Source organism: Berghia stephanieae, chromosome 1, assembly GCF_034508935.2.
Source record: "Berghia stephanieae isolate SIO BIC M18660-M18661 chromosome 1, UCSD_Bste_1.3, whole genome shotgun sequence".
Classification (NCBI taxonomy): domain Eukaryota; kingdom Metazoa; phylum Mollusca; class Gastropoda; order Nudibranchia; family Aeolidiidae; genus Berghia; species Berghia stephanieae.
The window spans coordinates 10658891-10676390 of record NC_088360.1 but is presented as its reverse complement, the minus strand read 5'-3'; the positions used below and the strand labels follow the sequence as shown (position 1 = coordinate 10676390).

Sequence of the window (17500 nt, the reverse complement as noted above, 5' to 3'; positions counted from 1 at the left end):
ACAATTCACTCCAAATGTATACAAAAACATTGGTATTAAACTAACAGCAGTTCTGTTCAGAAAGTAATGTTGATACATGTGGAAAAAAAATATAAATAAAAAAAAAAATTTCAAATAGCAATTAGTTTTCCTAAATACAGGTCACACAACGTTTCGTACTGCTACAGGGAATACTTATGTGGTATTTATAAGCTCAAAAGTGAACAAAGCAAGTTTCTCAATTTTAACGTTCGTGATGCGCTAGTATCATAATCTAATTTAAGGAAAGGATAGAGGAGAAACTTGAACCTTGAATCTATATCTATTATTAGTAAAAGGACAGCAATTTTATTTGGCACAATACGATGCAAAAATTTTCAATTTTCTTAGGTGATTCAATTTCTTTCTTCAAAGAATAATGTAATCATGGATATCTACATAGTTATTGATAGTACTTGGGAGTGCCTGAGATGTTGATTATTGAAGTTGTATACAAAACTATGTTACAACATGTGTATAAAACACTTTAAAAGACTTCAATCAATTTTCTCATCTCATATTAAACTTATACTGCTCATAATACGTACAATAAATGCAGCTTAACATTACCATTTAAGCGTGTTGATACCTAACAATAATAATAAAGTTTATTTTTAATGCACCCACTCTGGATCAAACGACAGCTCTAAGTGTATATGTTGAAAATACAGCGTCAATCAAACTTCACAAATTATTGGAGGAAATTCATTTCTCATGGCTTCCTTCATAACTATTATGAAGAGAAAAGAATTCCATTAAAAGGAATGATGTATAAAGAAATATTTCACTAACAACTTCTAATTCTAAGTGCACAGTCAAACTTACTATTATCAGCATAAATACAATACATAACTATCTGAATATCTTTTAACATCTGAACAGTCATTTGTTAAAGTCGATAAAACTATCTTGAGATATGACAAATTGGTGTCTTCCTCTAGATCCCTAATGCATTCTTAAGTCACATGAAGATTAAGCAAAGTGGTGGTTTTAATCATCCTTGATGGGGACTTCTCTTTGGCTGATGAAAACGCTTGGCACAAATCAATGGTACTTGGATAGGCTGTGAAAAAAAAAAAGGAAATAAGGAAAAATAAGAAAACATGGCCTTCTTTATTACGAGGCATAACAATATAAAACAAATAGCTAATGCATACTTTCAAAGATATTGCAATTTTCAGATTTAAAAAATACATAAGTATGCTTAAGTCAGTTAATATTTTGACTAAAAAAAGAAAAGAAGAACAGGATTTTTCTATAATCTTTTCCTTTTGTGCTGCATATGAGGCATAAATATCAAATACTGGCTAAAACGGAAGCACATTTTCCAACATGTTAGATATTAGTTTTTATTTATTTATTTTTTTTTGTTTTAATTCATTGTCTATGGCATATACTAAAGGGATAACGTATATAATAACAAAATAATAAATACACATAATGATTTATATAAAGATATACCCTGGATTTCTTGTCTCACATTTACAGAAAGAATGGTCTAGAACAACCCGAACCCCCCCCCCACACCAAAAAAAATAAAAATAAAATGGTGTTTACATTGTGAAAATAGAGAGAATGTAAAGTACAAGAAGACGAATAATTATATCTGAAGTCTCACTATGTGGATGAGAGATGTGAATTTCTTTGGGAAGGCTGATGAGGATTGGAAGAGAGCTGAGAGACATAATAGCTGGTGTCTGCAAAGGACCAGGCACCTGATTGATTGACTGATTGATAGAATATACACTACCTCTTTTGCCATTATTTAAGCATGACTGCAATCTGCTTCAGAACTGTAATAATCTGTGTCATCTTGTGGCTGGACAACTACTCTTCTACTCCGCCTCTCACTACTCCGCCTCGACTGCTGGGCATCGCCCATGGAAATATTTACATGAGACCCACCAGAACCACTCCTACTACTTCGACGATGAGGTGGCTGGGGATGGTGGTGCTGGGGCTGTTGTTGATGGTGATAGTGGCTGGTAGTGTTATTTCTATTCCTGCTGCTGCTGCTGTGTTGTGTGTGACCACCTGAGCTTGAGCCTCCACCATCCCTTTCCCTACTGCGTTGTCTTTTGTAACAGTCAGAATCAGAGCTGCATGGTTCCAAACCTTCTCTGTTTTTCCGTCTTTTACTTTTATACATTGGGTTCTGGTTTACTGAACCTAAAAAAAAAAATAAATAATATTACAACCAAACAATTAACATATTATTGAAAAAAAAAATAATTACATCTTTCCACGCTGCATTAATAGATGCTGTTGCCTGAACATTCCATGAAGGCAAATAGATAAGATATCAAACAAACATTGAAGTCAACAGGAATCGCCAATGTTGTCCAAAGTGAGCAAATTGGGAGTCATATTACCCAAGGAAAAAAAAGATAGTGCTTAAATCTGGGTTCAAACCTAGGACCTTCCGGGTCAGAGTTCAATGCCTTAACCACTTGGCCACAATAAATAAAATATTTATAGACATCTATTATCTCATATCATATCATAATCCTTAATAGTCAATAGGTCTAGAAATCTTCAAATAGTGTAACATCTGTATATGTAATTAATAATTTTAAAATCTTGAGTTCCGTAACATTCACTTGTGGAATAATATTAAAATCGAAACAAAGAATGCATGTTCTCTAGATAGTTATAAAACTTTGATCTACCACAAGTTGTATTAACTGATATTTCAATATGACCTGTAATGTTTTCTTACTCATTTGTTTAATGATATATTGATAATATTGATAGATCATAGTGGATTGTTCATACGAAATGCATTTGAAGGATATAATCCTAAATTAAGCCCTCAACCATGTTAAGTTATGTCATGTTTTGTATGACATGTAATAAAATGTCAAATTAGTACTTAAATGATTAACCTTTCCAAAACAGTATTGTAAATAATAATCACCATAAAATTATAAACCTCATTCAGATTATACCTATATAACGTAATCAATAATTTTTTTATTAATACAAAACAAACAAACAGAATTCAAAAAGTAACAATATTTCCCCTTTCAATGGCAAATAAAACGAAATTAGAAAGCCTAAAGCCAGTCCTATGACATTCCTTACCAGGTATCGGTGTGTGGACCTCAACCTTGACAGTGGCTGTGGCCTTGACTCTTGTGACATTGGGTGGAGGTTGTGGCGAGGGAGAGTCCATAGAGCTCAAACTCTGCAAGACACAGTTTGATCAGCATGTTGAATACATTAATGTTATAAAAATATTGGTTTTAACATGCAATATCTCAACATAATAGCAATCTATGAGCATAATGATTCAAAAGTCAAATTACGAGTATATACACTTGTCTGATATTATAGCCGCAGGCTTTCTCTATTTTGTACAGAATCACTAAGGCAAACTGAATGTTGCAATGGGAATACATATTTTAAAAAATTAAAAACAATATTTAAAGTTGTTTAATTTAAAGTCTCAAAGTGAAAACCTTGTTCATTTTCAAAGGTCTCAAAATCGTTCGATTATTTATTAGTGACCTACTTCTGAAAGCCAAAGCCACTTACGTTTCTACAGCTGTTGTCACTGTACATGGGTGATGCTGTGACAGCACAACTATTGCTACCATTGTTGTTGTTATTGCTCGCATTGGTGCATGTGGTTGTTGTGTTGGTGGTTGCTGAAGATGTGCCGCTGCTCCTGCTGTAATTCGAGCCAGGATGGAAAGTACCATCCTCCACCGTCCCAGGTAGAGTGGTTGTCTCAACAACCACCTCAGGCTGGACGATAATTTCGTGGCTGGAGTACTGTGTTGGCTCCTCAGAGATTGTGGACAGAGATATGTCAGAATTGATGCGAGGGTAGATGCGCCGATGACTTCGATGGGAGCGGGAGGAGGAAGATGAGAATCTTCGATCCATTTTGGGAGAAGGTTCTGGAGTTGGGGTGGCCAAACAATTTGGATTGTCTTTGGGAATCACCTGAGGTGGAAATTGAATACAATGAAAATATGATAAACTATTCAAAGGTTTTTCTCTCTCTCAATATTTTCAAAATAGAAAATGCAGTGATAGAAACTATAAAAACTAATATCATCCTGAGTTATTCAACATTGGTGAGGTTCCCTTTCTCATATTACATATTATGAGTCATAAGATTTGAAATACAAGTATGAGGTAGTAACTTGCATGTTGGTAACAATGGTAAAAGGTGGTAACCAAGATGAAGGGCAGGTCGAGAGGGGAGACAAACACAAAAAAATACTGTAACTTCGGGGATTGCTTTTTTTATAAATCTATATAAGTCGGGTTATATAAGACATAAAAATGGTATATAAATTTAAATGACAATGGAAGCTTTTAAAAAAATGTATTTTGCCCTATTTTGCTTTTTGTTACATTGGTGGACAGCGAGATAAATTTTATATAAAAATGCATTTTTAAAAATATACCTATATGGTAAATTAAACAATGCAATGATAAATAATAGAGGGCTTCTTAAAAAATACAATAAAATTTAAATTATCTCACAACTTGTGGGAAACAACTTCATTTGACCAAGATGGGGAAAAAATTTCCCTGCTTACCTCCCCGTGAGGACCAAATATGCTGAGCAACACAGGCAATAACATGAGACCGTTGAAAAGACCGAGAAGGACCAGGGCAGTCAATACGTTGAAGAAATACCTGAAGAGTTAAATAGAATAATAGACATTGGAGTGGGAAATTAAGTCTTTCTACATTTTAAAAAAAACGTCCGGGTGGCAAAATATTAGAATTAGCTGTGTTGCCATTAAAGTTAACATTTCTTTCAAAATATGTAGTAGCCGGTTTGTTCATTTTGCTGGCTTTGGTTTTTTTCGTCTTCCGAATTTTCCTCGGCACTAATTTAGTTCTGGCTTCTGCCTTTATTATCAAAATCCTGGTTTAGATACTTTAAAGTCGCTAGAAACCAAAGGACCCAGTGATATTGCTGTGGTCTTTTGTCTTCCAAACAACCCTTGTCTATGCGTATGATTATGGTATAATAGCAATAACAAAGATGTCCATTATACTGTAGACACCATTTTTTTTTCAACCAGTCATCACAATCATCATAATCATCATCATCATCATCATCATCATCATCATCATCATCATCATCATCATCATCATCATCATCATCATCACCATTATTATTTTTACCACTAACTCCACCACCACAATTACCACCACCACTACCATTATCATCATTATCATCACCATTACCATTATCGTCGTCGTCACACCAACAGCATCAGCATTATCTTGACCACCACCAACATCATTATCATCTCCACCATCAACACTTACAGCACCCGTGGCTGTAACAATAATAACAAAAGTCCAGACACATGCACATCACATCAACAGCAGCTGCAAATACTGCATCTCGTCAACTTTCCACCTCACCCAATTATAATCTTTTAATCAGAGAAGAAAAAGATCAACACCAATGTGTGTATCTTCGAGCCCATGAATGTTTGGTTTAAAACCTCTGTACCCTGCTCCTACAACCCCATCAGTTCTTACGAGCGCCAATGTAAACCCATTACAGCTCCCCAAAACCCGGACTGCAAGAGCTATTAAAGCAGACAGAGAACCTGTTCAGTGTTAACACAATCTCTTCCAATATCGCCACTGTATAACACTCCTCGCCTTTATCGCCCTCCAAAAACCCCTTTAAACATCTTTTACAGAAAGAATAAATACTCTGGCCCACCCACAGTTTAACTGTAACCCAAACAGGACGATGCTAAAAAAAATTCCTTTTTAACGACGTCTTCTTCTATTTCCTCTTTTTCTTCCTCTCCTTCATCCTTTTACTGGGCAATATTTTTTCCTTTCCTTTTTTCCTTCCTATACCTATATTGTTACTATTCTGACATCTTTGTATTTCTCCCCCCCCCCCCCCTCCCCCTGAACGAGCTTGAAAATGGGATAAGCAGAAAGGCAAACAAGTGAGAAATTAGTGAGAGGTAAACACAGATCTCGTGAGCTCGGCTGGTGGAAAGAGATTTAAAGGTGGAGGTAGGTAAGACTGGTAAATGGCTAGCTTTTTTTTTTTTTTTTTTTTTTTTTTTTTTAAAGGGAATAAACAAAATTGAAAAAAAAATGATGAATGGGTAATGGTTAGGGGGGTGATGATGATGCTGATAATGATAATGATGAAACCATTGTATTTACTGTGCCCAGCGCTTAATTTCACATTATTCTGGAACCAAATTAAAAAGACTGAATCTTCGCGAAGGTTAAGAGGGTTGGTTGTATGGGTGTAGGGACAGAAGGGGGAGGGAGGTCTTTACAGTCCGACGATAAAAGCGATAAGAAACCGCAACCTTCGGAACACAATATTATGTCAAAATGACCTCTTTTTCAAAGACACACAGACACGCACACACACACACACACACACATTATATATATATATATATATATATATAGTAGTATATATATATATATATATATATATATATATATTTATATATATATATATATATATAATATATATAAATATATATAAATATATAAAGATATACACACACAACACACATACATACAAACACAATGGCTACTCTGTGTGGCAATATTTATGTTTTAAAAAGGTTACGTGATTACCCTTTGAAGCTTACGAATTTACTCGAGCAAATAGATGGCAATCAGAAGAGATTGGCTTTCAAAGACACATAATGAATAATATTCCCTATAGAATTGTCATCTCATTTCACAATCCCTTCACAATGGAGTATTTTACCAACTGATTAGAGAAATAAGAGATGAAGAAAGAAAAAAAAAAAAAGAAAGAAAGAAAAGAATAAGAAAAATAAAGGTAAAGAAGATCAAGAACAGGTCATAAAATAAAAGATGTACGGTGTGTAAGGCAAAGTAAAGAAAAGAAAAATGCTCACAAAGGAAGGCAATGAAGGAATATTATGGTCTATACATGCTAATTACAAATGCAAACAGCGGATTAGACCTTCTTTGTGAGAATTGATGGTCGTCTCGGCGATTTACATTTCATTATTTATTAATAATAATTCTCATTCTACTCATTTTATTTATTTGTTTATTTATTTTTATTTTATTTTATTTATTTATTTTTTTGCAGAGGAGCAAACAAGAGAACATATAACAAACCAATGTCGTTGTTGTTTGGTTGTTGTTTGTATTTTTAAAAATTAGATGACCCGTGACTAAAATGCATCTGCACAACCTTCAACAAGAGCAAATAATCGAAATTTTCAAATTAGACGGTTAACTGTAATCCCCCCCAGTCCGCCCACCATCTTTCCTAATCCGCCCGCAAACCGTCCCCTCGTCCTGCTGTTCAGAACGACCTTAGTGTAGTTTAAATGGGGGACCAACCTCCCTGGGTGGTCTGTGGCCATTCAAGAGTGTGCTGTGGCGTGGAGACACTGGGGTCACAGCGGTTTAAACATATGCCCCCCCCCCCCCCCCCCCCCCATCTCATTCTCCCCCCCCCAATTTCCTGCTTCTACATTCCATCTCCTCTCTCCTCCAAATACACACCCACGGACTGGCTATAATGGCTGCCATGTTTCTATGTAGTTTGTTACAGAAAGTACCTTACAGTGACAAAACACTTTATCTACATTGGACAGATAAACCTTTACTTAGTACTATTGATAGATAAAGTCCCACCAAGTTGTTTACGTCTTAAAGCTAAACATTTTCTTTTTATAAGTTGAAGTCCTTCTGGCAAGTAGGTGGAGGGGAGGGGGGGGGGGGGAAACATGTTAATCTATCCATAAATGAAATCGCCGTATTTTTATTCTGGCCAAAATGAAAGAAGAAAAAAAGTCATTGTACGGCGGATCACGTCTGTTGTCTATTGCTCCAACCGCCATCCTGCTCTCTTTACCCCACTTATCGCCAGGATTATATTTTCTTTCACTTCCTACGACAATTACTTTCGCACCTGTTAAAACGGGATTAATTTTCAGACATCCCACTCGATCCGACCCCCTCAATATCAACTTTCGTGTCAGTCATTTTTTTTTCTTTCTTTTTCAACAGAATAAAAAGCAAAGGATGAATTGAATGTGGTAGCGGGGTTGAGGGTTGACTGAAGAGGTAAAATTTATTCAACGAGTAATTTGATGACTTCCGACGAAGACAAAAATGGAAGACACAATGCCATATCAATAAAATGGAACGGTGGCATGACACTACATGAAGACAAGGATTTCAAATTAAGTTTGACCAGTGTAATTTTAGGAATAGAAATCTCTCTCTCTCTCTCTCTCTCTCTCTCTCTCTCTCTCTCTCTCTCTCTCTCTCTCTCTCTCTCTCTCTATCTATCTATCTATCTATCTCTATCTATCTATCTATCTATCTATCCATCTCTCTATCTCTCTTGGTGAGAAATGAGAGAGAGAGGGAGAGAAAGAAAGAGAGAGAGAGAGAGAGAGAGAGAGAGAGAGAGAGGGGGGGGGGGAGCAAGTTTCGTCCTAACCCCAAGGTTCGGGTTCCAAGCCCGGACCGGAATGCACTGTCGTAAAGATACGTGTTTGACGGTACAGTGTATCCCTTGCATTTCCGTTCTATTGAGGTTGTCCGTTATAAGCAAACAGAATCAGGATACCGGTCCGGGCCGACTTCCTGAACGACTCCAGTTTAAATCAACATTATGCAAACATCGTTAAAAGTATCTCGTCTTACCCAATGTGCTGTTTGAAATTATATCCCTTACACCTCCTAACAGGACAAAAGAGCTGCTGACCCTCCAATAAACTATGAATATCGTTAATAAATAACATTGGCTTGACCTAAAATAAGATAAAACTTTACGTCATTCCTCCAAAACCACTATCTCTCATAATATCAAGTAAAATGTATCACGTGCGAGCCAATAAAATTGGATTCAATAGTCTGATGTCACGTCGCCCAGCAACGGCGCCCATCGTGGTTCCAAAACAAAGAAAATCGGTAATTTTTATTCTTCATGCTGACTTTTCATATGTCCTGTGATCAGAATGTGTAAAAGTCAAAACAAGGTCAGATTTATAAGGGTTTTTTTCCCTCTGGATACGCTTTTCTGCTCGTCGGAGAAATATTTCATAAGGGCGTCCGCCATTGTTCCGATAGTTTAGAGCCAGTTACTAAGTTGCCATGCGTCATTAGGAAGGAAGTGCCTGTTGAAGCGTATTTAATGAGTGAACTCCTAAAAAACAAGACTTCTTGTATTGGGCGAAATTTTAATGTTGTGTACACGTCACAATGAATTCCCCCAAATTTAAAGTAGCTGACCATGTGATATTTACATGATACGGTTTACGGTGAGTGTTTTGATATGCATCTACCTTAAAAATAAGATGCGCAAATCGTGGTTGCATCACATGTCATGGTTTAACTCTTAATTTGTGAACCATTCTTTTAATTTACCTTAATCTACTTTTTAAAAGAATGAAAATAAAAAAGAAATAAAGAGAAGAAGAAAAATTAACCACGAGAACATCAGTTCATCTCCTATTTTTTATATGGAGTTTAAGATTCAGAAACTCCGAGATAATTTTGATGTCAGGATTTTGGTGCAGACACATACACACACACACAACACACACACACACACACACACACAAATACACACTAATCCCCATCCTTCCTATCACCATAAATTATTATGTTTACTAACAAATAACTTTTAACCTTTTGAGCAAAATCTCGATTTATCAGTTTTGGTTTCTAAAATGACTTTCTTAGATTCTTGCCTATATTCTGAGGCCTATTATTGGATACCAAACCATAACACATTTCTTTAATCCTTCAATCATTAGTCCCTTCCTCGTCTCTCTTTTCTTCTGCCTCGTCATTTCCTCTCAATCGGTCAAGCTTTCGTTTTATATTTAGCACAGAGAGAGAGGAGAGAGAGAGAGAGAAGAGAGAGGGAGAGAGAGAGAGAGAGAGAGAGAGAGAGAATGAGAATGGCGTGGCCGCCTTTTTTTTTTTTTTCCTTTTTTTTTCTGTTGTGTGGATCAAGCCATGCGTGAAACGTTTCCTAAATTAGTACACAATCCTAGATGCTACCTGTCCATCGTGTTTGGTGCGGAGGTTATGAAGTTAAGTTTATAGTACACAGTCTGTATACCTTCCTAGATCCTAAGTTAAAGGGAAATTACTGTTATATTACAGAAATGCATAGCGGCTGGTACCACACGCATGAAGCTCTCTGGATTCACATGTGACATAAGAGGAGAAAATGGGAGGCAAGGGTGGCAAAATTCAAACAAGTCAAACTGTGATCACCTAATACTAGAGAAGCCCCAGGAGTTGGCAACTTGCCTCAAAGCAAAGCTTCTGGAAGATAAAGATCTGAACAATTGTATATGAACGGTACCAGACAAAGCAAGAAAGAAAAATACAAGAAAAAAAAAAACATTCAAAAAAATCAGTCTACCTCGACTGGGGATCGAACCTCAGACCTATATAAGTTTTTGTTGTTGTTTTTTTATTTCTTGCTTTGTCTGGCACCGTTTCATACACACTTGTTCAGATCTCTATCTTTGCCGGCTCCCTAGTTTCTTAATTTGATATAAAGCATCTGGCTGTGCTGAAAACTGAAAACAGTTTTTAAATAATCCGCACGACGATTGATTGATTCATTGATTGATTGATTGATTGACTGACTGATTGATTGATTGATTGATTGGACAGAAATTGTGACCTGACATGGACACCAAACATGAGGTCTATCATTTTCTTTGAAAAAAAGGGGAAAAATCTTATTTCGTTATACCAGATCTGATAAATCTAGTACCCATTCAAGATTTGAGACAGTGAGAGAGAGAGAGAGAGAGAGAGAGAGAGAGAGAGAGAGAGAGAGAGAGAGAGAAGAGAAGAGAGAGAGAGAGAGAGAGGGAAGAGAGAGAGGGGGGGGTAGAGATTTAAAAAAGGGAGGGAGGTACACAGAAATACAAAGACTTACTTGATGATGAAATCAAAGTCTGTGCCAACCAACATGAGAATCCCAAGGAAAGTAGAGATGGCTCCGTGGACTACCGGGGCAAAAGTGTGCTCAAGGGCCATACCCATACGCCTGTCTCGGCAACCGATGGATGTGACAAAACCCTGGAAGAAAATCAAACGTTTCGGAGTATGAATTAATTTCATGATAAAAACATGTTATGTATGTTGTTGTTGTTTTTTTTTTTTTTTTGCGCTTTTTTATGTTGTTACTGTTTGCCATTGCTATTGTTGTTGTTGTTGTTGGTGGTGGTGGTGGTGGTGGTCATGGTGGTGGTGTAGTTGTTGCTGCTGTTTTTCCTGTTAATGTTGGTGTTGTTGATGACATTGTTGCTGTTGTTGTTGTTGTTGATGATGATGATGATGATGATGATGATGATGATGATGATGATGATGATGATGATGATGATGATGATGATAACGACAATTAATAAAGACAATTAATAGAGACTTACAACAGCCAGATGCAAGGTAAACTCCACCCCAATGCCCACAGCCATGATGAGGGTGACGGCGGGCACAGCACTCAACTTGATACCAGCCAGGCCCATGAACCCAAACAACTCCACCAGTATCATACCCAAGACGCACACCTGAATGGAAAGAAGGCAAGTATTACAAACTCTCAGTAGGTCTATATGACATTAAAGTGACTGAAGTGCTCTTTCATATGTAAAGGGAGGGAAGACAACAAAACAAAACATTTTCTTTTGGGGTTCAGCTTAAAAAAAGACGAAGAGAATGAGGGAGAAGAAAGAGAATATATATATATATATAATATATATATATATATATATATATATATATATATATATATATATATATATATATATAAAATAAAACAGTCCAGGCAATGACTAATCAGCACCAAAAACAAAACAAAAAATTCTAAAGCAAAGCAAGAACAATGATTTTGTATATGTGCGTGTGTGTGTGCGTGTGAGTGAGAGAGGGAGAGAGAGAGAGAGAGAGAGAGAGAGAGAGAGAGAGAAGTAAGTGGGTTAAGGAGAGAGTGATAGGGGAGAGAAAGAGGGATGGAGAGAGATAGAGGGGGGTGATTGGAAGATAGATAGAGAGAGAAAGAGAGAGAAGGAGAAAGAAAGAGAGAGAGAGAGAGACAGAGACAGAGAGAGAGAGAGAGAGAAAGAGAGAGAAGAGAGAAATAGAGACAGGGAAAGAGAGAAAGAGGGATTCACTTACCACGATAAAAGCCAGCCAAGGATTCATCAGGACCACAGTAAGCACCAAGAATGTGACACCCAGCACACACAACAAAGCCAACATGAGGTAGAAGCGTAAGTTGATGTACTGCTCGTAGAAAGTGAAGATGACCCCACTGGGGAAATTGGGCAGGCCCTTTTCTGCTGCTTGCTCACAAATTGACCGGATGTCCTGCATGGAAAAACAAGGGGAATCCCAATGACATTTTTGTTGTATTTCTTTCTCACAGTTAAATCGAGTTTGTGAACTTCAATGAAATAATAGGAATAGCTTCTGATATTTTGGGGTTAATTATAGGATTATGATTAGATCCAGTTAAATATTAATTATAACAATAAATATAAGGAAGTGTGGAGGTGAATATTTATGGAGTAGATTCAGGTGCACGATAAAAATCTTATTGGTCCCAATTATTCTTTGTCTAAGTGTGTTCAGTTGATAATGGATAAAATCAACCTTCTTTAAAGACAACCAATCTTTCTGGTCCAGCAGTGTTGGCTTAGTAGGATTCCACTGTACGTGCTTCCTTTGAAAAAGACCGAAAGTAGTTCAATGATCTCTTATGTATAATCTCTATGTGGGCGTGCGATCTCCTCTTTTCTTTTTCACTAAAATTATCCCGCCAAGATCCATTCAACACCTGGATAGAAAACTGACATGCAAACCTACCGTAATGACGTTGATAATTTCCTCTGTGGTGGAAACGTTGGTGAGGTAGAAGGGAATCTGAGTGTACACTAGCTGTTGGGATTTGTGGACTGGAAGAGGTGGAAGAATGGAGCAAGGAAGGATTGGAAAAGGGAGGGGGTGTGAAAGGAAAGATACATTTTAAAAACTAATAATAAATGATAACATAATATTAAAGCATTTTCATAGCATCTAAAATTCACGTATCGTCATCGAGAGATTGCATCTCTAATGCAAGAAACAACTGATTCCATTTCGATTATCTTTGAATAAAACTGTGAAGTCCCTTGATTCCGAGTTTGTGTATATACAGCCCAAAATATGATGCACATATTAATACACAATTTCCATATCGATTCAATATATCCAATAGATAAGAAAATGTTCCAGAGTCCTTAAAAACGCGAGTACTTATTCATCTTAACAACGCCATTCTCTCCTCTCTCATTCGTATTTTTGGCATTTCAATCATTGTAATTTGTTGACAGAGGAGAAACATGAAACGTCCATATTATCTATCTTCGTTAATTAAATTGAAGCTTCCATTCCACTTCTATTGTTTATTTATTTCTTCCGAGTTTTAAGCAACAACATTTTCAATATACAGATGATTAGAGACAGCTTGGGAACTGAAAAAACTTTAGTCGAGTAGGTCAGTCCAATGAATATGGAACACTTACCGGTAAAATCGTAGTCGTTGGCGTCGTGATACCACTCCTTTGGTAAAGGGTGGAAATTGGCCATGGAGGATGAGTAGGCCATAGCATCGTTAGAGTACCAGGCAGTGAGGTAGTTGTAAAAAGCTGGAGGGTACACATTTCCCTGGTCGTCAACCAGACGGATTCGATTTATCTGGTCACGGAAAACAAATCAATTTTTACAGAGTCCATTCCATTGAAGGGGTTGAACAATATTAATTGAATACAGTAGTTTTAATATGGTTCAAAACTTATACCAAGGAGGAGGAGGGAGGGGGGGGGGTGTCAGAACCTCAAGTTCATTTTAAGGATAACACTACATACTTTATTTGTTTTTCATTTTGACAGAAGAAAAGTTTAAGTCTGGGGAGTTTATTTGTTGATGGTATAATATTCACGTATTTTATTTTACCTGCTCTTTGTTGATTGGTCGGTCAGGATTGCCAGTCTGAATAAGGAGTTTGTAGGCTAGGATGGTCTCCTCTGAGGCATTGAGTTTCCATCCCTGAGGGGTCACCAACTTTCTGCTGTAATCCCTGTCAAAGGACATCTGAAGATCTGGAATTGTGAAGAGAAGGGAGGAGGAAAAAGAGGGCAAAAAATCAGTATCATAAACAACAATACCACCAATGACAATACTGATGAAGACAATAATAATATGATTTAATGTAAATAGGTAGGGGCAGTGACCAATCTTGTTAGAGTGTAGATATGAAAATGGAGCCTAAGAAGAGACTTGTACCAATATCATGTTATGAAATGGAACTTGAGGTTACATTTGGCCTGCCAAATTAATCACGAAACATTGTCAAGAGCTTTTAGCATCCGGAATGCTTACTCAATTTTGGAGAAGGGGGGGGGGGGGATACTAATAGTAGGCAATATCCTTGCCTTAGCTTTATAGATAACCATTGTGTTATAAGTATGGGTACATAATGCAAAATAATCATTTGATATACGAGCTCAAGTAATCAAACTTCTATTTTCAAAGATATGAATTACAGAGAGTTTTGTATGTTTCCTTTAGATAGAGCCAAAAGTTGGTTTGGTAGTACAAGTGTTTCGTAGAAGTAGGCAGGAAGGAGGGAATATTGAGAAACAAAACAAACCACTAATGTATTTCAACCTACCACTAAGCCATTGCCGGAACAGGTCAAGCCAAAATGCCGGCATAGACCCATCTTCTCTCTTGACGATCTTGCTGACCCTCTGGAAACTGTTGTGGTACTGGTACAGGAGCTGCTGGTTGTGGGCGTAGTCAAAATCACCCTGCAGGAAAATCCAGTAGTTAAAAAAAAATTTATGTAGGCCGCAGATTGGCAACCCCCCCCCCCCCTCTCCCTCCCTCAATTCACCGTTATCTAGGTAAATAATATAATAATAGGAGTCATATATATAGATAGTTCAAATCAATTTGTTTTTCTTCCTTCTTTAAGTGATAGCGACATCACCACTACCATCACAACAACAATATATCATTCAAAATCCACTCTCTTATCATCATAATCACAATCACCTATGATCACATCATATCATCATATCCATCACCATACACACCTTCATCCTAACATCTCAAGCATCATCGTCATCATCACATCTCATCATCATCATCATAATATCAATATCATCATCATCATCAAATCATCATCTCATCATCATCATCATCATCATCATCATCATAATAATAATAATAATAATAATAATAATAATAATAATAATAATAATAATAATAATAATAATAGTAATAATAAAAATAATAATAATAATAATAATAATAATAATAATAATAATAATAATAATATTATTATAATAATAATAATAATAATAATAATAAAATAATAATAATAATAATAATAATAATAATAATAATATTAATAATAATAATAATAATAATAATAAAATAATTAATAATATAATAATAATAATAATAATAATAATAATAATAATAATAATATAATAATAATAATAATAATAATAATATTATAATAATAAGAAGAAGAAGAAGAAGAAGAAGAAGAAGAAGAAGAAGAAGAAGAAGAAGAAGAAGAAGAAGAAGAAGAAGAAGAAGAAGAAGAAGAAGAAGAAGAAGAAGAAGAAGAAGAAGAAGAATCCTTTGCAAAACCATTTTTAAAAAAAAGGATAATCACCCCCAAGAGCAACAATAAAGATATATATTTTCTGAAATTTCTCTTCGTTAGATAAGTATTAAGATTCGTGAATTGAGTGTGATCACCAGTATGAAAATATTGAATGTTAAATGAGAGAAAGCGTTTCCAAATCAGCTATTTGACTCACCTTGGTGATGAGATTAATACTGTAAAATCCAAAATACTTGGACTGAGCCTCAAGAAACCCGAATTCTGGGGTACCCCGGGGGACCACATCCGTCAGGTCAAGGCCATCCTTTACCTGTGCAGTGCCCCAAGCACCCAGAATCAACAAGATGAGGAAACCCACCATAACACTTACCTGAGGAATGCAGAATAAGAGAGAAATAACAAATGAACATTAACACAAAACTCATGTCACACACATATACACACACATACATACATACATACATACATACATACATACATACATACATACATACATACATACATACATACATACATACATACATACATACATACATACATTCATACATACAGAGAGAGACAGAGAAGGGGTGTGGCGTGGGGAGGTGGGTAGAGTGAGAGAGAGAGAGAGAGAGAGAGAGAGAGAGAGAGAGAGAGAGAGAGAGAGAGAGAGAGAGAGAGAGAGAGAGAAATGACCAGGTAAACTTCAATATAAATGAAACAATCATAATGAACAAAAAAACAAAACAAAAAATTTAATGAATAAATAAATAATCTAAAAAAGCAAATTAAGTTTATTTTCCTCTCTTTATTTTGTCTGTTTTCCTTTTCATCAGCTGTTACTTACTTTGACAAACGGCCTGTGTAAAAATGGAAAGTAAACACTGGAGGCAAAACATGTCAAATTCCATGACAGGCACGCCCGCTGTATCTGTGTGCATCGGTCTGAGCAGGTAGTTGTTGTTTTGTCTTGGGTAAGACATTGTTGCGAGGACGTTGTGGAAGAACAGCCTATGGAATGTGGGAGATGGGTGAAGCAAAACGATGAAAACCTCATGAAGTTCGTGGTGATGATGATGACGACAAAGATGAATATGATGATGATGGTTGATGATGACGACGACGACGACGATGATGATGATGATGATGATGATGATGATGATGATGATGATGATGATGATGATGATGATGATGATGATGATGATGAAAATCATTGTGATAATGGTGATAGATCACCGGCCCTCTCCCTAAAAAAAAAATATTTGTAATAAGCCACCAGTAACTTACCGGAAGATATCATACTGTTGTCCGCCCTCTTGACAAAAACACCGTCGGTGGCTGCCAGGGTGGTGACCGCACCACTGCCGTCCATCCCCGCCCTGGTCACTGTATCGTAACACGGCGGAGTCAGGGCACCCGGGGTGGCGTAGTAAGGCGGCGGCGGGCTTGGTTCTCGTTGGAGATCCGTCAGTTCCCGGCGCCCACCTGGACTCCTGTTACTGCCGTTGCCGCTCGTCTCATGGCTCTGATGTTGTTGTTGATGATGATTGTGACAATGGTGATGATGGTGATGCTGTTGCTGTTGTTGTTGACGGCGGTTGTCGTCGTTGTGATGATGTTGGTGGTTATTATGATGATAATGATGATGATGAGAGTGACTATCACTTCGTAAGTCGATGACGTCATTTGAGGTAGAACTGTAGAGAAAGGTAAAATATAAAATGTTGAATTTTAAAAATAGCAATACATAAAAATTTAACATCTCTCTCACGGGACTTCTTCCCAAGAATCGACTTCACCCCCCCCCCCTCTCTCTCTCTCTCTCTC

General features: G+C 36.6%; 1 protein-coding gene across 1 annotated transcript in view; it reads right to left on the bottom strand.

Moving 5' to 3' along the window:
- The window catches only part of LOC144967724 (protein patched homolog 1-like), a 98976-nt gene that overhangs the window by 870 nt on the left and 80606 nt on the right, over positions 1 to 17500 (bottom strand). The window contains exons 15-29 of the mRNA XM_078905300.1: positions 16961 to 17370; positions 16521 to 16684; positions 15891 to 16064; positions 14726 to 14864; positions 14008 to 14153; positions 13578 to 13749; positions 12880 to 12968; positions 12190 to 12381; positions 11445 to 11582; positions 10952 to 11094; positions 4575 to 4674; positions 3556 to 3969; positions 3103 to 3205; positions 1769 to 2187; positions 1 to 1081 (exon numbers count right to left, since the gene is read on the bottom strand). The exon at positions 1 to 1081 is cut by the window's left edge and continues 870 nt beyond it. Coding sequence (XP_078761426.1) covers positions 1784 to 2187; positions 3103 to 3205; positions 3556 to 3969; positions 4575 to 4674; positions 10952 to 11094; positions 11445 to 11582; positions 12190 to 12381; positions 12880 to 12968; positions 13578 to 13749; positions 14008 to 14153; positions 14726 to 14864; positions 15891 to 16064; positions 16521 to 16684; positions 16961 to 17370 — 2788 coding nt within the window. The 3' untranslated portion in view covers positions 1 to 1081; positions 1769 to 1783. The remainder of the gene's footprint in view (positions 1082 to 1768; positions 2188 to 3102; positions 3206 to 3555; positions 3970 to 4574; positions 4675 to 10951; positions 11095 to 11444; positions 11583 to 12189; positions 12382 to 12879; positions 12969 to 13577; positions 13750 to 14007; positions 14154 to 14725; positions 14865 to 15890; positions 16065 to 16520; positions 16685 to 16960; positions 17371 to 17500) is intronic.